The 25,354-nt window shown below is 42.4% G+C and overlaps 2 protein-coding genes across 2 annotated transcripts in view; both read left to right on the forward strand.

Annotated features, from left to right (window-relative positions):
* The first annotated feature begins 2 nt into the window (after positions 1 to 2).
* On the forward strand, positions 3 to 18,142 carry utp4 (UTP4 small subunit processome component). Its single transcript, XM_062961507.1, has 16 exons — positions 3 to 249; positions 2,639 to 2,830; positions 3,203 to 3,287; positions 4,068 to 4,157; positions 5,394 to 5,605; positions 7,425 to 7,596; positions 9,210 to 9,301; positions 9,435 to 9,531; positions 9,646 to 9,710; positions 11,185 to 11,307; positions 11,495 to 11,657; positions 12,977 to 13,083; positions 14,422 to 14,517; positions 15,337 to 15,522; positions 16,323 to 16,433; positions 17,608 to 18,142. Exons 1-16 carry the CDS (start codon positions 76 to 78, stop codon positions 17,722 to 17,724), a joined length of 2,082 nt encoding a protein of 693 aa, XP_062817577.1. The 5' UTR covers positions 3 to 75; the 3' UTR covers positions 17,725 to 18,142.
* Positions 18,143 to 23,644: 5,502 nt separating this feature from the next.
* Positions 23,645 to 25,354, forward strand: part of sntb2 (syntrophin beta 2) — a 29,331-nt gene continuing 27,621 nt past the window's right edge. The window contains exon 1 of the mRNA XM_062961620.1: positions 23,645 to 24,233. Within this exon, the coding sequence (XP_062817690.1) occupies positions 23,696 to 24,233 (538 nt within the window). The 5' untranslated portion in view covers positions 23,645 to 23,695. The remainder of the gene's footprint in view (positions 24,234 to 25,354) is intronic.

Raw genomic sequence — 25,354 nt, forward strand, 5'->3', positions numbered from 1 at the left:
CGCCCCCGGAAGTCAAGCCAGCTTCCGGTTTGGTGAGGCGAAGAGGCGCACGTGTTTTTCGTTCCCCCTCCGGCCATGGGCGAGTTCGAGGTGCACCGGGCCCGGCTCTTCAGCTTCGTACCCTCCGGGGTGCGCTGCCTGGCCTTTGCGGGGCCTCCGCTGCTTCCTTCGGGGCCTCGCCTGGCCCTGGCCCGCCTCGACGGCACCCTCGAGCTCTGCCACCTCCAGGCCAACGCCTTCCGGGACAAGGTAGGCCCGTCCCTTATTTATTTATTTGCGACATTTATATCCCGCCCTTTTTACCCTGAAGGGCACTCAGAGCGGCTTACAAGTACATGCAATATATTATATTATTAGCATAGTACAATATATCTATATATATAAAAGGGTAATGAAATTTCGGCCTAGGACAAAACAACAAAACTACACATCCCAGACACACTAAACTTGGCAGCACAACCCCGCATCCATGCCTCTACGTTCATACAACAAAAAGAAACGAAAAATAAAGTCCTAATTAGAGGAAGAGGAATAATTGTTTTTATCCAATTGCTGTCAGTTAGAAGGCTACGCTCCGCCCACTTGGTCTCCTAGCAACCCACTCAGCCCAGGGGACAGGCAGAGTTAGGCCTCACTTAGGCCTCTTCCACACTGCCTATAAAATACAGATTATCTGATTTTAACTGGATTATATGGCAGTGTAAAAGGGGCCCCTGATGGCACAGTGTGTTAAAGCTCTGAGCTGCTGAACTTGCAGACCAAAAGGTCCCAGGTTCAAATCCTGGGAGTGGAGTGAGTGCCCGCTGTTAGCCAACTTAGCAGTTTGAAAACATGCCAATGGGAGTAGATCAATAGGTACCGCTCCGGCAGGAAGGTAACGGCACTCCATGCAGTCATGCCAATGGCCACATAACCTTGGAGGTGTCTGCGGACAACGCCGGCTCTTTGGCTTAGAAATGGAGATGAGCACCAACCCCCAGAGTCAGACATGACTGGATTTAATGTCGGGGGAAAACCTTTACCCTTTACCTTAACTACCTCCAATTCCTCGATACTTTATTTCCCATACCACCAGACTTCGCCACAGCAACGCGTGGCCGGGCACAGCTAGTGCATTATATATGTACTGTAATAATAAATATTTGTTTATATCCCGCTTTTCTTTCTCACGGGACCCAAAGCGGCTTACAACATATTGAAATCACATAAACAACAATCAGAATACATCAATAATATAAACATGATGGAGTAAACAGATTAAGAAAAACAGCTACAGTATACATTCAACTTCATGAGGCATCATATCGAGGCATATATTGCACTCTACTCCAGTCCATAACATGATATTCCTGTCATAGATGATATTTATTTATTTCCAATATTTCTATCCCGCCCTTCTCACCCAAAGGGACTCAGGGCGGCGTACAATTGGCAACAATTCGATGCCGACACATCATTAAAAACAACAACATATAAAATGTATTACAACCAGTTAAATACAGTATAAAATATAAAATATATATTATATGATACTCCTCAGTAGAACAGGTATGGGCAAACTTTGCCCCTCCGAGTGTTTTGGACTTGAACTCCCACCATTCCTAACAGCCTCAGGCCCGCTTAAGTGGCTGAGGGGGAAAAGGAAGGGGCCTGAGGCTGTTAGGAATGGTGGGAGCTCAAGTCCAAAACACCCGGAGGGCCCAAGTTTGCCCATGGCTGGAATAGATTAACTTTATTGTTATTGTACAATGAAATTAAATGCCTTTCCCAGCACACCCCACGAAACAATACTCCCATCGCTCCCTCCACACTGCCACTACCGCCGCACAGCCTCCGATGCCACATCAATGCAAAACTATGGAGTTCTATATAGTCACAGCTCTAGGATAAAGTTGTCTCAGTCTGTTTGCCAGCCCCCGGTGGGTTAAACCCTTGTGCTGACAGGACTGATTACTTGAAGGTTAGGTTGCTATCCTGAAGGTTGCCAGTTCAAATCCAGCTTGGGGGGGGGGGGGGGTGACCTCCGTCTATCAGCTCCATGCAGGGACATGAAAGAAGCCTCCCACAAGGATGGTAGAAACACCAAAACGTCTGGGCGTCCCCTGGGTAATGTCTTTGCAGACAGCCAGTACTCTCACAAAAGCCCTTCTTTTTTTAGGGCCATAACCATTTGGCCCTGCCAATGTTCTCCAGGCCCTTGTTTTGGGTCTTTCTCACACACACAGCCTTTATTGGCATACAAAACAAAATCACAACATAGGCATATACAACAAAAGGAAGTCACAAATGAAAAGGAAGATGTGTCGACGAAGGCTTTCATGGCCGGAATCACAGGGTTGTTGTGTTTTCCGGGCTGTATGGCCATGTTTCAGAAGCGTTCACTCCTGACGTTTTGCCCACATCTATGGCAGGCATCCTCAGAAGTTGTGAGGTATGTATACAAAAAGAACGCATCAGAGTAAGATCTAAAGGTTGCTCTTGACTGACTTGCAGGAGTGCTCCCAAAGACAGGCCTATGGCTTCGATCTTTCTGAGAATCAGAGAATACCATTCTGAAATGAAATGATTTTGTGCCTCTCCCTCCATGTTGTTCTTGCCTGCTTCTTTGTGTTCTCCTCACCTGTTTCTCTCCCGGCAGGTGATTCCTGGCCACGGAACGCAGGTCCCGGAGGCGCTGTGCTGGGTGGCGGGGGGACGTCTTTTTGGCGCAGGCCTCAGCGGAGACATCTTTGAGTACGACCTGCAGAAGCTGTGCATCAAATATTCTCTGGACGCTTTTGGGGGGGCCCTTTGGAGCATGGAGGCACACCCCAACGGGACCCAGCTGGCGGTAAGGCCTTTGGAACACAGGAAATTCCTATTGAGGTTGGATTAAATGACCCTTGGTTTTGTATATGCACAGCACATATATTTATGAAATATTGATTTTATAAAATATAACTATGACGTTATCTGTGTTTTGCTTGCCCTGCCTTTATCCGTACAGAGAGGAAGGTCATAAATAATGTATTGTTGTTGTTATTATTATTATTATTATTATTATTATTATTTCCTCCTTGCTTAAATTTGAGCTCTGTTTTGAGCTTTCAGTGAGCAGCAAAGCATTGTTGTTCTGTGTGACTTTTTAAGATTATTTGGAGGATTATTTTTAATTGTCCTTAAAGGATAACTGTTTTTAAAAGTTCTGCATTCATTTGTGCAGGTGGGCTGTGATGACGGCTCCATCAAGCTCTTTGTTGTCTTGCCAGACAGAATCCAGTTTGAGCGGCAGTTAGACCGACAGAAAGGTAGGTTATGGGTGTCTATGAATCTGCAGGGCATCCCCAAAAAAAGTATACATACTCTAAAAGCTGATAGCTCAATTGATTTCCCCCCCCCCCCCCCCAGATTAAACCCATTGGAATTCATAATGGAAGTCAGGCTAAGGTATACTGGAAAAAAGTAAGCAAGGAAGGTTTATATATCTGTGGAAGGTCCCGTATGGGAGAAGGAACTCTTGGCCAGTGTGAATGTTGTAATTAATCACCTTGATTAGCATTAATGGCCTTGCCATTTTCATTCCTGCGTGGGGGAATCTTTTGTTCAGAGGTGTTAGCTGCCCCTGATTGATTCATGTTTGGATTTCCTCTGTTTTCAGTGTTATTCCTTATTTACTGGACAATCCCTCTTTGGTGCAACTGTGATTGATGTTTAATCTCAACGTAACTTCATCCCTCCACACAATCTTGGTTGGAAAGCATGCCATTCTGAACTGTCTAAACTATCTTTGCACTTCAGCTATGTTTTCACACTTCCAGTAGCATTTTTAAACAAATTTCCTTTGTTCATATCTTAGCCTGACTTCCATTATTAATTCCAGTGAGTTTAACCTGGGGAAAGAACTAAACATCAATTGAGCTGTCAGCTTTTAAACAGTGTATATGTTTTTTTGGAACACCCTGTATTTCCAAAGTCAGAAGGTGAGAGGAGTCACCTAGTGGGGAATTTTGGGGGGGATTGAGGGGGTTTACCTTGGTTGGCCTCCCCGCTGAAACCCTCACTTTGTGCCCTTCTTTTGTGCCCGTCAGGCCAAATCCTGTCCCTCTCCTGGCATCCTTCTGGCACCAAGATTGCAGCAGGTTCCCTTGACATTATCCATGTCTTTGACGTTGAATCAGGTGAGTTTTGGAATTGAACTTCAGTCAGTTGGAATCGACCTGGCCCCTCCCTTATTTATTTTTAGTTATATTTATTCCACCTTTCCTCTGATGTAGGGGCTAAAATGCAAACATGTCATTGGATAAAAATAGAGAAACTGTATTGAAATATGAATATTAAAAATTAGGAAACAATCACACTTGTGTGTCATATTTTTTGAGAAACTTCAAGTCGTTTCTGGTGTGAGAGAATTGGCCGTCTGCAAGAACATTGCCCAGAGGATTCCCAGAAGTTTAATATTTTTACCTTCCTGTGGGAGGCTTCTGTCATGTCCCAACATGGGAAGCTGGAGCTGACAGACGGGAGCTCACCCGTACTTGTATGTCATGGATCATCAGCACATAAAATGCAAAATTGCATTAAAATTGTCACATACCCTAACACTGAATCCCATATGTGTATATGTGTTTGTTGATTATGATAACAAGAATAATACTTCGATTTCTTACCTGCCTCTCCTCGAGGCGGGTTACAGCATAGTTAAAAACACATAATCATGGTAAACACTTTATAAATGCACATATTAAAGTGTATTTTTATGAAATACATATTATAATACACACAAGAAATGGAAGGACAGTAGAGTCTCACTTATCCAATGTTCTGGATTATCCAACGCAGTCTGCCTCCTGCCCAGATCCACAGTTGTTTCTCTAGGCAGCAAGGATTGAACTTTTTATGGATTTAATTTCCAACAATGTTGCTACTATAAGTTCATTTTATGCAATTCTATCTTTATTTGTAGTCAATTTGTTAGTAACCAATTTTTTTTTAGACAATGTTTTCAATATATTGCGATGTTTTGGTGCTAAATTCATAAATACTGTAATTACTACATAACGTTTCTGTCTTTTGGACTGCTTTTTCTGTTGATTTGTTGTAAAACATGATGTTTTTGGAGCATAATTTGTAAAATCATAACATAATTTGACGTTTAATAGGCTTTTCCTTAATCCCTCCTTATTATCCAACATTTTTTGCTTATCCAACATTCAGCCGGCCCGTTTATGTTGGATAATCGAGATTCTGCTGTATTATTATTGATGTATAGCCTTCTTTCCTCTCCTAAAAGGGACTCAAAAGTCCAAATCCAAGCTGCTTGTTGATGTGTCTCTTGCTATCACTACCTTTGTGTGATGGCGTTCTTCTTGAATTTTGGAAGTTTGAATGTGAAGAGTGTCTTTCTCCTTTTCCAGGCCACTGCACCCAGCAGATCCATGTGGAGCGGCGACTACAAGCGCCCCAGGGCCAGAGTTGTGTGGTCTGGGGCCTGGCCTTCCTCTCGGACGGCACTGTGGTCAGCGCCGACTCCGCTGGGAAGGTCCAGTTCTGGGACTCGGAGATGGGGACGCTGCTTTCCAAGCACCCGGTCAGCAAGGCAGCCGCCCTCTGCGTGGCGGTCTCTGAGGTGAGTGGCTCTTGTGGGCACTGAAGTATAGGTCAAGCGAGGGGCTCTTTGCGGTCTTGGGCTGGATGAGTAGAAGTCATGCCAAAGGGGAGTCTGACCAAACAAAAGATTCAAATGTCTGGTCAACATGGATCCTTCTGAGGAGCAGCTTGATGGATCCAACCTGTGTATGTTTCACCTAGAGAAGAGGATGCAATAATAATAATAATAGTAATAATAATAATGATGTTGATGATAGAGTGCCAAGTTTAAATACTTGAAAGGAGGAAGAAGGGGGAAGCTAGTTTTTGCCTGCTCTAGAGATTAGGATACAATGGAGCTATATTATTATATTAATATATAATAATATAATGTTATTATACTAATATATATTAATAATAAATAATAATAAACTTTATTTTTATATCCCGCCCCATCTCCCCAAAGGGACTCGGGGCGGCTTACAACAGGGACAAGCCCGAAAACAACAACACAAGATATTTGACCAAAAACATTCCAACAATTCACAAAATAAATAATAGACAATACATTAAAATCCAAGTAATATTAATACAATAATGTAATATATAATTATATATTTTATATGTTAATTTTATTATTTATTTACTGCATTTATGCCCCGCCCTCTCTCACCCCAAAAGGGACTCGGAGCGGCTTACAAGTTATATTTACATACAATATATTATATCATTAGCATAGCACAATAATGGCATTATATATTACTATATTGCACTATACCACTATACCGTAATATTATTAGCAATATTACATATAATATATAATTAATATTATATTGTATTATTAGTATTATTTTGCATTACATTATAATATTAGTATCAATATATTAATATTGATAATATAGTAATATATATAATATTATTATATATAATATATACTTATATATTATATATTACATGTAATATTACTATTAATATTATAGTGTAGTGATATAGTGCAATACAGTAATTTAATGCTAGTATTGTAGTATGCTAGTAATATAATATATTGTATGTACATATAATTTGTAAGCCGCTCTGAGTCCCCTTCGGGGTGGGAAGGGCAGGATATCAATGTCACAAATAAATAAACAATAAATAAATAATTGATTCACGATTCAGGAAAAGAGGTTCCACTTAAAAATTAGGAAAAACCCACTGCTGTTCAGAGCTATTTGGAAGTGTATTTTGTGTGATGGAGGTCTTTTAAGCAGAGGCTGGATGGCCATCTGTTGGGAGGGCTTGGATGGTGTCTTTGTGCCAAGAGGGGGTTGCAACAGATAGAGGTATAGATAGGCTTTCTCATCTTTCCGCATCTTTGGAGGCTGTTCTCGGTTCTGGCCACCAGAGGGTGCTGTCACTCCATTTCCCTGCGGAGCCAGCCTAAATGCCTCCCTGCTTTAATTCAGTTCCTATTTATCTACTCACATTTGTTTTTGAACTGCTAGGTAGGCAGAAGCTGGGCTAAAGGTCAGGAGCTCACCCTGACCCGGGCTTCAAACTGTCAGCCTTCTGGTTGGCAAGATTTATTGCAGCTTGGTGATTAAACCCAGCCTCTTCTAAGTCTGTGGTCTTAAGGTTCTGTGAGAGGCTTCCTTTGCCTTTCGTTTGTCTTCCTTTGCGGCAGAACTGGGTTGCACTGGATGGCACTTGGGGTCTCTTCCAAGTCTATGATCTTTGTCCCTCTACCTCTGTCCTCATTGTGTGGCTTTGGCCTGTGAATTAGGTGTTGTCTTCTCTGTCTCTGCTTTGTTCTCCTGTTCTGTTGGGCCTTTTCCCTCCCTGCCTGCCCAGCCTCAGCTGCCCTTCTTCCTTCCTCTCAGGCAGGGGACAGCCTGGTGGTGGGCACCTCGGAGGGCACCGTCCTCCAGTTCCAGCTGCTCCCGGTCCGCCTTGGCCACACTGAGCTCCAGTGGGTCCGCACTCGGCAGTTCCATCACCACACGCATGATGTCCGGACCGTGGCCCACAGCGCAACCGCCTTCTTCTCCGGTGGTAAGTGTCCCAATCCTATCACTTGGGGTCAAGGCTCTATGCCATTCTTAATACAGAAGACCCACAGATTGAGTACTTAATGTAGGCCTGGGCCAACCTCAGCCCTCCCTCTAGGTGTTTTGGACTTCAACTCCTACAATTCCTAACAGCCTGATGTTTTTTACTGGGTTAATTGTTTTATTGCTCTGTTACTGTTATTTGTTTGTTTTATCGGGCCAGGCCCCATGTAAGCTACCCCGAGTCCCTTTGGGGAGATGGGGCGGGGTATAAAATAAAGTTATTATTATTATTATATTATATTATATTATAGCCTGCACAGATAGATAGATTCATCCATGCATACATAAAACATAGATAGGATTGGACTGGATGGCTCCTGGGCGTCTTCTAATGTCTATGGCAGGGGTCCCCAAACCTTTTAAGCAGAGGGCCACTACACAATCCTTCAGACTGTTGAAGGGCCAAATTATCATTTGGAAAAAAACATACAAATTCTGATGCACACTGCACATGCCTTATTTGTTGTGCAAAAACAACAAGACCAAGAACAATGAAAGAGTAATACAATATTTAAAAATAAAAACAATTTTAACCAACATACATTTATCAGGATTTCAATGGAAAGTGTGGGCCTGCTTCTGGCCAATGAGATAGTCAAGTTAATTAGGATTGTTGTTGTTATGTGCCTTCAAGTCATTTCAGACTTTGGGCGAGCCTAAGTCTAAAATTTATTTATTTATTATTTATTTATTTACTATATTTATTTACTACATTTATATCACACCCTTCTCACCCCAAAGGGGACTCAGAGTGGCTTACAAATTATATGTACAATACAATGTATTAGCATAGCACAATATTAACATTATATATTACTATATTGAGAAGCCCCAGTGGCTAAGTGCGTTAAAGCACTGAGATGGAGACCGAAAGGTCCTAGGTTCAAACCCCGGGAGCAGCGGGAGCACCCGCTGTTAGCTCCAGCTCCTGCCAACCTAGCAGTTTGAAAACATGCCAATGTGAGTAGATCAATAGCTACCGCTCCAGCGGGAAGGTAATAGCCACATGACCTTGGAGGTGTCTACAGACAACGGCGGCTCTTCAGCTTGGAAATGGAGATGAGCACCAAACCCTAGAGTCAGACATGACTGGACTTAACGTCAGGGGAAACCTTTACCTATTACTATATTGAACTATACCACTATACTGTAATATTATTAGTAATATTATTATTAATATATATGATTAATACTATTATATGATATTATTATTAGTGTTATATTGTATTACATTATAATATTATTTCACAATATATTTTTATTATAAAACTGAGGGCGGGGGCCAGGTAAATGACTTTGGAGGGCCGCATGTGGCCCCCGGGCCTTAGTTTGGGGACCCCTGGTCTATGGGATAGCTAAGACAGAAACATACATATGTCCATACACATATAGGGTTGGACTGGGCGGCCCCTGGGGTCTCCTCCAGTATTTATGGTACTGATAGATTGATACATAGATGGATGCATGAATACATACACATATAGGGTTGGACTGGATGTCCCTTGGGGTCTCTTCCACCTGTGATCCCCAGCATCCTCCTCTCCTCTTCCTCAGGGTTGGACGGGCAACTGGTGATCCGGCCACTGATGGAGAAAGTGGAGTTCAAGAGCTACGAGGCCGCCCTCCGGAAGATCACCTTCCCACATGTGAGTTGCCAGAGCCCTGCCCTTCCTTCCCAGCACACCTGTGCCGGGCTCTGCTTGCCGCGGCCATTCAGAAGCCCATGCCTCAGAGTCCCCTCCTCGAAATTCACCCTTGGTTCTGCTCTTCTTCCCGTAGAGGTGCCTGGTGTCCTTTGCCCGGAAGCCTCGCCTCCTCCTCTTCCAGTACCCACAACACCTGGAGCTGTGGCGCCTCGGGGCCACCGATGCCACAGGTGAGAGGAAGAGAGGCGCCTTCCTCGGGGGAGGAAGGAGGAAGAACTGTGGGCTCCTTTCCTCTTGTGATCCAACGGATGGCATTCATGGAGTTCCTTCCTTTCTCCTTGCAGGAAAAGCCGGGGACGTCCTCCCTGTGTCTCGCCCTCCGGAGCACCTCTTGCAGCTCAAGGCCAAGGTGGAGAGTTTCAGCTGTTTGTTTTTAATGGAGTTTATATTTAATTCTATATGGATGTTTGTATCTTTTTAGGTTTTACATTGTGTTGTACTGGTTTTAATGCAATCCTCTTTGAGTGTTGTTGTAGTAGTAGTAGTAGTAATAATAATAATAATAATAATAATAATAATAATAGAAGGTGGAACTTCAGTTCCTCTCCCTTCATCAGGGACTTGGATATTGTGGCTTCCAAGAGTGATGCTTTGGGCCTGATCTAGAATCCCGCTGTTGATAGTTCAGCAAAGAGCAACTGGTTAAAATTTATTTATTTATTTATTTATTTATTTATTAGCACCATTTATATCCCTCCCTTTTCACCCTGAAGGGGACTCAGGGTGGCTTACAAGTTATATATACATACAATATATTATATTATTAGCATAGCACAATATAAGCATTATATATTACGATATTGTACTATACCACTACATTGCAATATTATTATTATTATTATTAGTGATGTTTATATCCTGCCCTTCTCACCCTGAAGGGGACTCAGGGCGGCTTACAAGTTATACAGTATATACATACAATATATTATATTATTAGCATAGCACAATATAAGCATTATATATTACGATATTGTACTATACCACTGCATTGCAATATTATTATTATTATTATTATTATTATTATTATTAGTGATGTTTATATCCTGCCCTTCTCACTCTGAAGGGGACTCAGGGCGGCTTACAAGTTATACAGTATATACATACAATATATTATATTATTAGTATAGCACAATATAAGCATTATATATTATATTGTACTATACCGCTACATTGCATTATTATTATTATTATTATTGTTATTATTATTATTAACATTTATATCCCATCCTTCTCACCCTGAAGGGGACTTAGGGTGGCTTACAAGTATATATATAGCACAATATAAACATATATTACTATATTGTACTATACCGCTATATTGCAATATTATTACTAATATTACATGTACTATAAATATACAATTATAATAGTGTATTATTATTATTATATTGTATTACATTATAATATTATCAAAATGGGACCAGTTTGGTGTAACACCAGTCTAGAAGCCCTTTACAGCTGCTTTGTTGGTGGTTCTTCACAGCAATGGTTTGCAGGGTGTTGGCAGAGGTTTTGGACTCTGCTATGCTCCGTATGGGCAGTGGTTGAGGATTCTGGGAGCTGAAGTCCAACACTATACAAGGCACCCTTAACTGAGGACCATTGGATGACAAAACCCAAACTAAGGCCCTGTCTACAAAGGGACTATAATGCACCTTGGAAGTGGATTAAGAGTGGAAGGGGTGTCTAATGACATTCCCACCCCCTCCCATTGCCAGCTTGTCCAGTGGCCAGGATTTCTGGGAGATGTAGTCCAAAGAATGCCATGTTTTCTGAGCTGATTTGTCTTTCTGAGCATCTCTCTCTGTCTATCTCTCTCCAAGGGTCCGGAGCACATCGGCAGCAGCTGCCTCTCTCCCTGCGGCGGGTGGATCGCCTATTCTTCTGCCTCCAGGTTCTGCCTCCACCGCGTCCGGATCGAGAACGGCCAGGTGGTCCTCCAGAGGGTGAGTGAGGGTCCTCCAAGTGGGTTTTGGGGTCCTGGGACAAGGATCGGGGCCCTCTTCAGCTCTCATGAGATGCCACCAAAGCCTACAGAACCTGTCTTGTTCATAACTTGTGAACTGCTTGTAATAGGATTATATGGGTGTCACTGCTCTTGACTTTCTCTTCCTTTCCATTCTCTTCCTTCAGGTCCCCAATGTCCCGAAGCTGCTTTGTTCTGCTCACTGTCTGCTCTTCTCTGCGGACTCCACCCGACTCTTTGTGGGGTCGGACCGGGGCTGTGTCCACGTCCTGAAGCTCCTGAAGTCCAAGAATTCCTGCAAACACCTGCACACCCTCCGCCCCAATACAGGTCAGTAGGATTTGGCTGGAAGAGGCTGAATCGTTATAATCATCCAGAACGAGGGCCCAAAGCAACTCGCACATTGAGCCAAACAAAGTAGGTTAAAACATGCAAAAGACTCTAGGCATGAAGTTACAAATTTAACTATAGAATCACACTGGAGGACCTCAAGATTCCTAGAAAAATGATCCTGTGCCCCTAAATCCCCACAAACTTGCACAACTGTGTGTAATATAAAGTACTAAAAAGCAGTTCCAAAACCCCACCACCACAATAATTATAATATTTATTATTTATATTCCAACCTTCTCACCCCAAAGGGGACTCAGGGCGAATCACAGAACACATATACACATATACAGCAAACAATAGTAGTAATATTATTATTAATAATAATAATACATGTCAATAATAATACAGTAGAGTCTCACTTATCCAACATAAACGGGCCTGCAGAATGTTGGATAAGCGAATATGTTGGATAATAAGGAGGCATTAAGGAAAAGCCTATTAAACATCAAGTTAGGTTATGATTTTACAAATGAAGCACCAAAACATCATGTTAGACAACAAATTTGACAGAAAAAGTAGTTCAATACGCAGTAATGCTATGTAGTAATTACTGTATTTATTAATTTAGCGCCAAAATATCACGATGTATTGAAAGCATTGACTACAAAAATGCGTTGGATAATCCAGAATGTTGGATAAGTGAATGTTGGATAAGTGAGACTCTACTGTACATGTCAACTGCAAAAGGCCACCTTACTGGGATCTGCATGCATCATCCGAAAATACAGTTCTAAACGCTTGGGAAGTGTTCGACTTATGATTCTCTGATATGAAATCCAGCATATATATCTCATTTGCTGTGTCATACTCTGTCTTTGTGTCAATAATAATAATAATACATGTTCTTTGTTATTCACTATTACTCACGGCTAGAGGCAGGGCATAACCGCATTCAAACACATCACCGTAGAATACATACAATAAAATAAAATACATACGTTAAGACACACCGCTGCAAAATACATATATTAACATACATAGTGCAAAGATTAAAATGCAATACAAGTACATATATTAAAATGCAAATAGAGTGTTGATTTAAAAATTCAGTCACAAAGTGTGCAGCAGCTCCTTCCCAGCTCTGTCTTCAACAGCCTTCAGTTTGTTCGGGATGACAAGAAGTGGAAGGGAAGGAAGGAAAGAAGGGGCTCTGTCTGAGAAAATATGACTGTGAAGGTGGTGGGGGCCTTTCCTGAGGATCTTGGGAAGTCCTTGCTTTTCATTCTGTGTCCTTATCTATTTGTTCTTCTCTGCAGAAACGGCAGAAGCTGTGTACTTGCTGGCCACAAGTGCCGATGGCAAGTGGTTGGCTGCGGCCAGCGGAGACCGGGAGATCAACGCCTACAGCTTGGAAGAGGCCAAGGTGAGCCACGCAGTGTACTTTTCTGGCCAGAGTTTGAAACATTTGATTTTTGAAAGCATGTGGTGCCTACCGGCTGTTAGGAATTGTAGGAGTTGAAGTCCAAAACACCTGGAGGGAGGGCCGAAGTTGGCCCATGCCTAATCTACACAATACAGCTAATACAGTTTGGAGAAGTACCGTATATACCCGAGTATAAGCCAACCCAAATATAAGCCGAGGCACCTAATTTTACCACAAAGAACTGGGAAAATTGGCTGAAGTATAAGCCAAGAATGGTAAGTTTCAAAAATAAAAATAGATACCAATAAAATTACAGTAGAGTCTCACTTATCCAAGACTCGCTTATCCAACATTCTGGATTATCCAACGCATTTTTGGTTCAATGTTTTCAATATATCGTGATATTTTGGTGCTAAATTCATAAATACAGTAATTACTACATAGCATTACTTCGTATTGATATAGTATTGACATAGTATTAACTACTTTTTCTGCCAAATTTGTTGTCTAACATGATGTTTTGGTGCTTCATTTGTAAAATCATAACCTAATTTGATGTTTAATAGGCTTTTCCTTAATGCCTCCTTATTATCCAACATATTTGCTTATCCAACATTCTGCCAGCCCGTTTATGTTGGATAAGTGAGACTCTACTGTACATTAATTGAGGCATCAGTAGGTTAAATGTTTTTGAATATTTACATGAAACTAATTTAACATGACTGTCCAACTCCTGATTAAATCATTCTCATCTTCTTCAATGTAAATGTGCTTATGCATCCTTTTAATAATAATAGAGATAAATAATAAATGTACCATATATATTTAAGTATAAGCTGAGCCGAATATAAGCCAACCACAGCTCGGCTGTGGCGCAGGCTGGAGAGCAGCTGCAATGAATCACTGCAATGAATCACTCTGACCAGGAGGTCATGAGTTCGAGGCCCGCTCGGAGCTTATGTTTGTCGTTGTTCTATGTTAAAAGGCATTGAGTGTTTGCCTATATGTGTAATGTGATCCGCCCTGAGTTCCCTTCGGGGTGAGAAGGGCGGAATATAAATGCTGTAAATAAATAAATAAATAAACCAGGACCCTCACCCAAGTATAAGCCGAGGGGGGCTTTTACAGCCTAAAAAATGGCTGAAAAACTCTGCTTATACTCGAGTATATATGGTAGATCCAGTAGGACTCTCAACCTTTAAATATATGTAGATTTTAATAATAATAATAATAATTCATAGCCTGCTGCTTGATACGAGTCTTGCCTTTTGGACGGGCTTGTTTTGAAAGATTTATATTATTTCGATGGTTAAACTGCACTCTTCCTTTCTGCATTAGCTGCATTGCACTGTTCCTGCCTACGACTGTCCGGCCTCCGCTTTGGCCATTCACCCGCTGACCAACAACCTGGTCATCGCCCATTCAGACCAGCAGGTAAGCTCCTCTCCTCAATCGGAAGTCTCTTCTGCTCCTTTTGAATGCAATTTATTTTTGTTTCCACTTTGAACGTGATTATAATAGCGTAAGAAGGACAGTCGCCTCTCCACATTTTGCAGTTTAGACTTTTGTAGATTTGATTATTCAGATTTATTAGGATCCCGTGGTGCAATATTATGCTCAGTTCCCAACTGAAGGTGACTGTAGAGCTGTGCTAGAAGATCTAGACTTTATTAGGTACAAAAAATAGCAATTTCTTTGTTTATATTTCTTTCAAAGCCACAGGGGTCCTATAACCCCAGTGAATGTGGAGAGACGGCTGAAGTTAGCTTCAATACAGACACATAGAATAATAATAATTATAATAATAATTTTATTCTTGTATACCGCCCCATCTTCTCGTAGGGACTCGGGGCGGCTCACATGGGGCCTTGCCCAACATCACAATATAAAAACAAATCAAAACACATAAATTTACAACAATAAATCAACAATATCAGTAAAACCATCATAAAAACAATATTGCAGGAAAAAGCGTTAAAAACAGATATAAAACACAAGTCTAGGCCAAAGGGCGAATGTGTCACATAGAAATAATATATAGAAATAATATATAGTAATGAAAGAAAGACATAGTAATGCAAATGGTTAGGAATTGTGGGAGTTGAAGTCCAAAACACCTGGAGGGAGGCCAAAGTTGACCTATACCTGATCTGGTATATGATGATGTAACCTACGATCGTATTGGCCTTTTTGGCTGCTGCGTCACACTGTTGCCTGATGTCCTTCCTCCCTTCTTCTCTCTCCTTTCCGCAGCTGTTTGAGTTCAGCCTGGCCAGCCGAGAGTACACTCCCTGGAGCCGGAAGGTGCAGCAGTCAGGGCTCCACAGGGACTGGCTGGAGCGGGACACCCCCATCACCCACCTGGCCTTCAGCCCCCGGCAGGACGGCCTCCTCCTCCTCCACGACACTTACATGTTCTGCATCATAGACAAGGCCCTGGTAAGGGTGGCTCGCCGCACATAGAGGAAGGAGCTGACCACAATTTGAATACTGGTGGGGTTGGGAGGGATTTATTTTGTCATTTGGAAGTTATAGTTGCTGGGATTTATAGTTCACCTACAATCAAAGAGCATTCTGAACTCCTCCAACGATGGAATTGAACCAAACTTGGCACACACAACTCCCAATGACCAACAGAAAATACTGGAAGGATTTTGTGGGCATTGACCTTGAGTTTGGGAGATGTAGTTCATCTACGTCCAGAGATTCCAAGCAATGATGGATCTGGACCAAACTTGGCACGAATACTCAATATGCCCAAATGTGAACACTGGTCGAGTTTGGGGGAAATAGACCTTGACATTTGGGAGTTGTAGTGGCTGGGATTTGTAGTTCACCTACAATCAAAGATCCCCTTGAATCCCACCAATGATAGAATTGGGCCAAATTTCCCACACAGAACCCCCATGACTAGCAAAAATTACTGGAGGGATTTGGGTTCCTAAGACCATTAGAAATATGTGTTTTTCTGATGGCCTTTGGCGACCGCTCTGAAACCCCTCTTGCGACCCCCCAGGGGTCCCGACCCCCAGGTTGAGAAATGCTGGCCTATACCTAGCTAACTAAAACTGTTCGTTATTGAGGAGTTGAGACTTGGGCAGTGTATATACTATATAAATTATAGTATATATGATTAACTAGTGTAAAAATAGTTTGAGCTGGTTCTGAATTCTTTGGATAGCTGAACCACTTTTGTGTTTTGTGACCTGCCATCTCTCTTTGTCCTTCTCTCTTCCCAGCCATTGCCCAGCGAGGCGTCCGTCTTGGGCAACCAGCTCTCCCTCTCGCAGCTCCCTCGGGCCGCCCAGCGCTCTGCCAGCCATGCCTTCAAAGTCTGCAAGAAGTACCAGGTGGGTGCTGCATATTGAATTACTTTTTCTGTCAAATTTGTTGTATAACATGATGTTTTGGTGCTTAATTTGTAAAATCATAACCTAATTTGATGTTTAAGAGGCTTTTCCTTAATCCCTCCTTATTATCCAAGATATTCGCTTATCCAAGGTTCTGCCGGCCCATTTAGCTTGGATAAATGAGACTCTGCTGTATATTGTGCTATATCACTATACTATAATATTATTAATACAGTAGAGTCTCACTTATCCAAGCTAAACGGGCCAGCAAAAGCTTGGATAAGCCAATATCTTGGATAATAAGGAGGGATTAAGGAAAAGCCTATTTCCTTATCAAATTAGGTTACGATTTTACAAATTAAGCACCAAAACATCATGTTATTCAACACATTTGACAGAAAAAGCAGTTCAATACGCAGCAATGTTATGTTGTAATGACTGTATTTACGAATTTAGCACCAAAATATCACGATATATTGAAAACATTGACTACAAAAATGGCTTGGATAATCCAGAGGCTTGGATAAGTAAGGCTTGGATAAGTGAGACTCGACTGTAATATTACATGTAATATAGAATATATAATTAATATTATATTGTATTATTAGTACAGTAATATTACATGTAATATAGAATATATAATTAAGTAATATTACATGTATTATATAATATATAATTAATATTATATTGTATAAAAAGGAGCCCCGGTGGCGAAGTGCGTTAAAGCACTGAGCTGGAGACCGAAAGGTCCCAGGTTCAGTCTCCGGGAGCGGCATGAGCAGCCGCTGTTAGCCCCAGCTCCTGCCAACCTAGCAGTTCAAAAACATGCCAATGTGAGTAGATCAATAGGTACTGCTCCAACGGGAAGGTAACAGCACTCCATGCAGTCATGCCGGCCACATGATCTTGGAGGTGTCTACTGACGACGCCAGCTCTTCGGCTTAGAAATGGAGATCAGCACCAACCCCCAGACATGACTGGACTTAATGTCAGGGGAAAACCTTTACCTTTACCTATTATTAGTATAATATTGTATTACATTATAATATTATTATATGTATATACAATACATTATTTTTATATATTATTATATTCTTATTGTATTTAAGTCATTGCTTCTTTTGGAAAATTTTATTAAAAAGTAAAATGTGTCTCCCTTGCTGCCTTCTCTCAGCCTCTGCTCTTTGTGGACTTCTTGGGCGACGATTCCTTGGTGGTGGTGGAGCGCTCCATCACCGACCTCAAGGCCCAGCTGCCGCCCCCGGTTTATCAAAAGAAGTTCGGCACCTAAAGCCAAGCACCTCCAGGCCCTTGTTTATGCTGCTGCTCCATCTAAGAAAACACAGACACAAGCCCTGCAGAACTGCTCTTCCAGTCCATTGCAGCAGTCCTTCAGGGAAGCCGAGCCTCAGGTGGGTCCAAGGTCTCCTGCTCTTTGGAGAAGCCGAAAGAGAAAACAACTTGTTCCTGGGCCCAGGGCCAGCGCAAGCTCAAGCACGGCTCCTTGCCCTTGGCTCCTTGCCCTGCTTCTGGCCTTATCAGAGCCGATCCTGACCTTGGGAGCCTTGGGAACCGGGCTCCGGATGAATAGTTCTTGCCTTGCGTCAATGATTAACCTCCCAAGTACAGGCCCAAGGCTCAGCAAGGAAGGGAGAGCAAAGCGAAGTTTTATACTGATCTGTTCCTTTTGTAATAAATGGTAAGATACATATTGCATCTCTCATGGTCCTTTCCGTTTCTGTTATTATTAGAAATGCTTTGCATCTGTCATAATACCCTCTCTCATGTTGTTGCTATTATTATTATTATTGACACAACAACATAGTATGACACAGCGAACAAGATAGATATGCTGGATTTCGTATCACAAAATCACAAGTCGAACACTATTATTTCCTTGGATGTGTTACGATACCCTCTTATGCTGTTGCTATTATTGTTGTTAGAAACACCTTGCATCTGTCATGTTACCCTCTCTTGTGTTGTTGCTATTATTATTATTATTATTATTATTATTATTATTATTATTATTATTACTATTAGAAATGCCTTGCATCTGTCATGTTACCCTCTCTCTTATGCTGTTGCTATTATTATTATTATTGACAAAACGACATAGTATGACACAGCAAACAGGATAGATATGCTAGATTTCGTATCAAAAAATCACAAGTCGAACATTATTATTATTATTATTATTATTATTATTATTAATTCCTTGGATCTGTTATGGGACCCTCTCTCTTAAGCTGTTGCTATTGTTATTATTACTATTATTGCCTTGCATCTGTCATGATACCCTCTCTCATGTTGCTGCTATTATTATTATTATTATTATTATTATTATTATTATTATTATTATTATTTGAAATGCCTTGCATCTGTCATGATACCTTCTCTCCATGTTGCTATTATTATTAAATAATAATACCTATCATTATTATTTGAAATGCCTTGCATCTTTCTTGATGCTGGGTTGCTCTGAGTTTTCCAGGCTGTCTGGCCATGTTCCAGAAGCATTCCCTCCTGATGTTTCGCCCACATCTATGGCAGGCATCCTCGGAGGTTGGGAGATCTGTTGGAAACTATGCAAGTGGGGTTTATATATCTGCGGAAAGTCCAGGGTGGGAGAAATAACTCTTGTCTTTTGGAGGCAAGTGTGAATATTGCCATTGGCCAGCTTGATTAGAATTTAATGGCCTTACAGATTAAAAGCCTGGTTGCTTCCTGCCTGAGGGAATCCTTTGTTGGGAGGTGTTAGCTAGCCCTGATTGTTTCTTGTCTGGAATTCCCTTGTTTTCTGAATGATGTTCTTTATTTACTGTCCTGATTTTAGAGTTTTTTTTGCGGCTGGGAGACAGATTTTGTTCATGTTCATGGTTTCCTCCTTTCTGTTGAAATTGTCCACATGCTTGTGGATTTCGGACTGCATTCTATGGCAGTATAAAATCCAGCTTTACACTCTGGGGATGCCTGCCAATCTCCTTGGGCCCTTCTATAAAAGACATGCGTGCACATATATGCTTTCCTGCTCCCAGCAGTTTCCAAACAGGTTCCTTGACTACTGGACTGGACCAACTGGTTCGAGCCCCATCCGTCAGGAATAATGGAAGCGGGAGGGAGGGAAGACAGTGTCACACTATTCCAGAAATGCCGAATTGGCCCTTCCAGGATCCTTAGAAGATGCTGATGCAGGACTTATTTTAAATAATGCATTTTGAGAAAGTTTTGCAGCGAGAGGAGAACTTTCTGTCTTTTGTGTTGCAATCGGAACGATGCAAATAAATGGCTCTCCCGTTCCAGCTGCTATCTTCCTCCCTCGTGTTTTCCTACAAATTATCTTTTCTTGGCTGCCTGGGGAACGTCATGTTTTGCAGCAAAAATGTTCTGCTTGATGTATTTGTTTCAGCACTTGCGTGAAAAGGGCCTTTTTTTTTTTTACTAAAACTAAAACTAGGACGGTTTGGTCCTCTCTGCAAGGACGTTTAAAGCAAAATATACATAAATATCCTTCCTGTGCGTTTAGTTGGGAATTGACCTTGTCAACAGAGGCAACAAAAACCACTTGCAACCGTTCCCATCACTAATGTGCAAAATGCCTTTATAATGTATTTATTACAATTGCAGTCCATTTTGAAGCAGGTCAGAATTGCTCCCTTCCCATTGCATGGCCTTTTGATTATTTTAACAGGTTCTTAAGTAGTCTCAGTGATTTTGATTGACTTTTATTTTTAATTCCATTTTAATATTTCTGTGCTGTGGTTTCAAAATGCATTGGGTTCTGTTCTGTTTTTTTATATTGTGAGCCACTTTGCATTACGGTCAAGAGATACAAGCAAGATGTAAACAACAACTATATCTATATATATAAAAGAGTGATGGCATCAGGGCAGCGGACAAAACAACAAAACTACAGGCCCCCCAACCTCCAAATTTGACAACACAACCCATCATTCACGGCTCTAGGTTGATACAACAAAAAGAAAATAAAAATAAAGTCCTAATTAGAGGGAGAGGAATAATAGTTTTTATCCAATTGCTGCCAGTTAGAAGGCTAAGCTCCACCCACTTGGTCTCCTAGCAACCTACTCAGCCCAAGGGACAGGCACAGTTAGGCCTCACGTAGGCCTCTTCCATAGATTATCAGATTTTAACTGGATTATATGGCAGTGTAGACTCAAGGCCCTTCCACACAGCTATATAACCCATTTAGAATCTTATCTGCTTTGAACTGGATTATCTTGACTCCACACTGCCATATAATCCACTTCAGTGTGCATACTAAACATAAAGACAACCATACAACAGACATTCAATACCACCACTACCTCAACAATTTCTCACCAACACCACCAGACAACGCCACAGCAACACGTGGCCGGCCACAGCTAGTATATTTTATACTGAATATATAATATTTTATTGTATATTATATAATATACAATTGCATAATATTTTCTTCACGGGAAACTATTTGGGGGAGAAGACAACACATTGAACAACAACAATAATAGTATTGAGGATAATAATTATGATAATAATGGGATATGTAATATTTTATCGTATATTATTATATAGAATTACATAATAATATTTTCTTCTTCATGGGAAACTTATTTGGGAGAGAAGACAACACATTGAACAACAACAATAATAGTATTGATAATGATGATGATAATGGGATATATAATATTTTATTGTATATTATTATATAATATAGAATTACATAATATTTTCTTCACGGGAAACTTTATTGGGGAGAAGACAACACATTGAACAGCAACAATAATAGTATTGATGATAATAATGATGATAATAATAATGGGATATATAATATTTTATTGTATATTATATAATATAGAATTTCATAATATTTTATTCGTGGGAAACTATTTATTTGGGAGAGAAGACAACACATTGAACAACAACAATAATAGTATTGATGATGATAATAATAATGGGATATATAATATTTTATTGTATATTATTATATAATATAGATTTACATAATATTTTCTTCTTCACGGGAAACTATTTATTTGGGGGAGAAGACAACACATTCAACAACAATAATAGTATTGATGATGATAATAATGGGATATATAATATTTTACTGTATATTATATAATATAGAATTACATAATAATATTTTCTTCATGGGAAACTATTTGGGGAGAAGACAACACATTGAACAACAATAATAATAGTATTGAGGATAATAATAATAATGCGATATATAATTTTTTATTATATATTATTATATTATATAGATTTACATAATATTTTCTTCACAGGAAACTATTTATTTGTGGGAGAAGACAACACATTGAACAACAATAATAGTATTGAGGATAATAATAATGGGATATATAATACTCTATTTTATTGTATATTACTATATAATATAGAATTACATAATATTTTCTTCTGCACGGGAAAATATTTGGGGGAGAAGACAACACATTGAACAATAACAATAATAGTATTGATAATAATAATAGGATTTTGATTATTTTAATCGCCATAAAATGTACAATACACATATGAAAAGACATTACTATAAAATACATATATTAAAATATGTGGAACAAAGATTCAAATACAGTAGTAATATAGTGTACATATGAAATCAACTGGATATATATTGGTATTGATTTGCTGCTTTTCCTCTTTTAGAAGCGGCTCCAAGGCCCAGGCGGGATCCTTTCCTGTTCAAGAGCATTAACTTTCTTTCTTTAAGGAGATGTCCTCAGGAGGCCGGACGATTACATAGCCTCCGGGGTTAAAAATAGGCCTTTTCCTCCCTCGTCCTGAAGATCAGCAGCAAAGCTTTGGCCTCTGGACCTCAGACCGTTGGGTCAAAGATCAAATCAGGGGTCAAATCCTGCCTTCTCTGTCCCCTGAGAGGCACTGAAGGACATTCAATGGGACAAAATCCCACAATAAATAATAATAATAATAATAATAATAATAATAATAATAATAATAATGTGTTGTCAAAGGCTTTCATGGCCGGAATCACCGAGCTGTATGGCCACATTCCAGAAGCTTTTTTTTCCTGTTGTTTCACCTGCATCTATGGCAGGCATGCTCAGAGGTTGTGAGGTCTGTTGGAAAACTATGCAAGTGGGGTGTATATATCCCTGGAATGATGTCCAGGGCGGGAGAAAGTCTGTTTGAAGCAAGTGTGAATGTTGCATGCTTGGTTAGCATTGAATGGTCTTGCAGCTTCAAAGCCTGGCTGCTCCCTGCCGGAGGGAATCCTTTGTTGGGAGGTGTTAGCTTGATTGATTCCTGTCTGGAATTCCCCAGTTTTTCCTATATTTGCTCTACCAAGTGTTTTGGACTTCAATCCCCAGAATCCCTGGACATTGGCCAAAGCAGCTGAGGCTTCTGGGAGTTGGAGTCTTTAAAAAAAAATTATCAATGGAACAGCTCCCCTGGATTCTTTTCCTTCCATCTGTAGGCCACGCCTCTTTCCTTTTGCTCCTCCCATTCCTCCTTAGCCCCTCCCATCTATTTTCATCCTCTGACTTTATAGCCAATGGGATTTCTTGTCTATTCTAGGAGGCCACGCCCCTTTTCCATTGGATCTCTCCCCTCTAACTAAGGCGTTTGGCTTTGCCCCGCCTCTCCCGTACTTTATACCCAATGGGATGCTGTGGATGAAGCTCCTCCCTCTTTCTTATCCCGCCTCCTTTCCCTCTCATCCAATGAGTTTCTTTCATAAATACCCCGCTCATATCCCACTTGGTAGTCAATGGGACGCTGTGGCAATTCCGATCGGGTCCCGCCCCTTCAACGTTTGGGTAGGTCCCGCCTTTCCTTACCTGGCACCCAATGGGACGCTGTGGCTGAGGTGTGAGGTCCCGCCCCCTTTTCCTCCCAGCCAATGGAAACCCTCCGCGGAGGCGTCTCCCCTTTCTCCTTAGAGATGCCGGCCGATGTGGAAGAGGCTCCTCCCTCTTTCCTTTTTTCAGCCAATGAGCTTCATAGATGCCCCACCCCTTTTCCCATCGGATTCCTCGGGCTCATTACTTTCCCACAGCGTCCCATTGGCTAGGCCCCGCCTCTCCCTTACTTGTCACCCAATGGGACGCTGTGCTTGAGGCGCGAGGCCGCGAGAGGCCCCGCCCCCTTCGCCTCCCAGCCAATGGGACCCCTCGGTGGAGGCTCCTCCCCTTTCTCCTCAGAGACGCCGGCTCAGTCTGAGGCGAGCGGTGGATGAGGCGGGACGTGTGGCGCTGCGCTCGGCTCCCCCGATGGCGGTGTGGACGCGGGCGTGCAAGGCCGGCCTGGTGGAGGTGCTGCTCCGCGAGCGCTGCTGGGTGCGGGCGCTGGCCGAGCTGAGCGGCGAGGCCTTGATCCTCAGCTCGGAGCCGGAGCCGCCGCTGAACGGCCTCCCGAACGGCTCGGAGTGGGGCAGCCCCGGAGGGAGGCGCAGCGAGGCCGGGTCCGGGTCCAGCCCGCCGGAGCTGCGCGGGGCCGCCTCTGCCTCCGCCTCGCCGCCCTCCTCGCCGGGCTCGCCGCCCCTGCTGCCTTCCCCTCCGCCGGGGGTGCGGCGCGTGCGGGTGGTGAAGGCCGAGGCGGGCGGGCTGGGCATCAGCATCAAGGGCGGGCGCGAGAACCGCATGCCCGTCCTCATCTCGCGCATCTTCCCGGGGCTGGCGGCCGAGCGGAGCGGAGCCCTGCGCCTCGGAGACGCCATCCTCTCCGTCAACGGCGTCGACCTCCGGGAGGCCACCCACGACCAGGCCGTGCAGGCCCTCAAGCGCGCCGGGAGGGAGGTCCTCCTCGAAGGTGAGCCGCCGCCCGAACCCTCCCCACAGAGGGCCAGCCAGCCGTAGATGTCATTGGGGGAGAGATATGTGCGGGACACCGTCCAAACCCTCCCCACAGAGGGCTATCCAGCCATAGATGTCATTGAGAGAGAGAGAGAGAGAGAGAGAGAGAGAGAGAGAGAGATGCCAGACACCATCCAAACCCTCCCCACAGATGGCCATATAGCCATAGATGTCATTGAGAGAGAGAGAGATGCCAGACACCATCCAAACCCTCCCCACAGATAGCCATCTAGCCATAGATGTGATTGATTGATTGATTGAGAGAGAGATAGGTGTGAGGCACCATCCAAACCCTCCCCACAGATGGCCATCCAGCCATAGATGTTATTGAGAGAGAGACAGAAAGAGAGAGAGAGAGATGCTTCAGTCATATAGTCTTAGAGTGGGAAAGGCACCCCAAAGGCCATCCAGGCCAGCCCACTTCTTTCTGCCAGGCAGGAGGACACCATCCAAACCCTCCCAACAGATGGCCATCCAGCCAAAGATGTCATTGAGTGAGAGAGATGCTTAAGTCATAGGGTCTTAGGATAGAAGGGGCACTCCAGAGGCCATCCAGCCCAGCCCACTTCTTTCTGCCAGGCAGGGAAAACCATCCAAACCTTCTCAACAGATGGCCATCCAGCCAAAGATGTTATTGAGAGAGATCAGACATGGGCGAACTTCAGCCCTCTGGGTGTTTTGGACTGCAACTACTGGCTGTTAGGAATCATGGGAGTTGGAAGTCCAAAACACCTGGAGGGCCAAGTTGGCCCATGCCTGGTTCAAACCCTCCCGACAGATGGCCTTCCAACCAAAGATGTGACTGAGAGAGATGCTTATATAGAATTCTAGAACTGAAGGAGAAACCCTCAAAGGCCATCCAGTCCAGGAAAGAGAGCACCATCCGATCTCTCCCAACAGATGGCCATTCAGCCAAAGGTAGATGGCCATAAATGTGATTGAGCGAGAGATGCCAGATATGTCCTAGAGTTGGAAGGGGTTCCCAGAGGCCTTCTAAAGTACATAAATAAATAAATGCTTAGAGTCCCCAAGGACCTTCAGTTCAACTCTTAAGAGATGGATGGATGGATGGATAGA

Source organism: Anolis carolinensis, unplaced genomic scaffold, assembly GCF_035594765.1.
Source record: "Anolis carolinensis isolate JA03-04 unplaced genomic scaffold, rAnoCar3.1.pri scaffold_9, whole genome shotgun sequence".
Classification (NCBI taxonomy): Eukaryota; Metazoa; Chordata; class Lepidosauria; order Squamata; family Dactyloidae; genus Anolis; species Anolis carolinensis.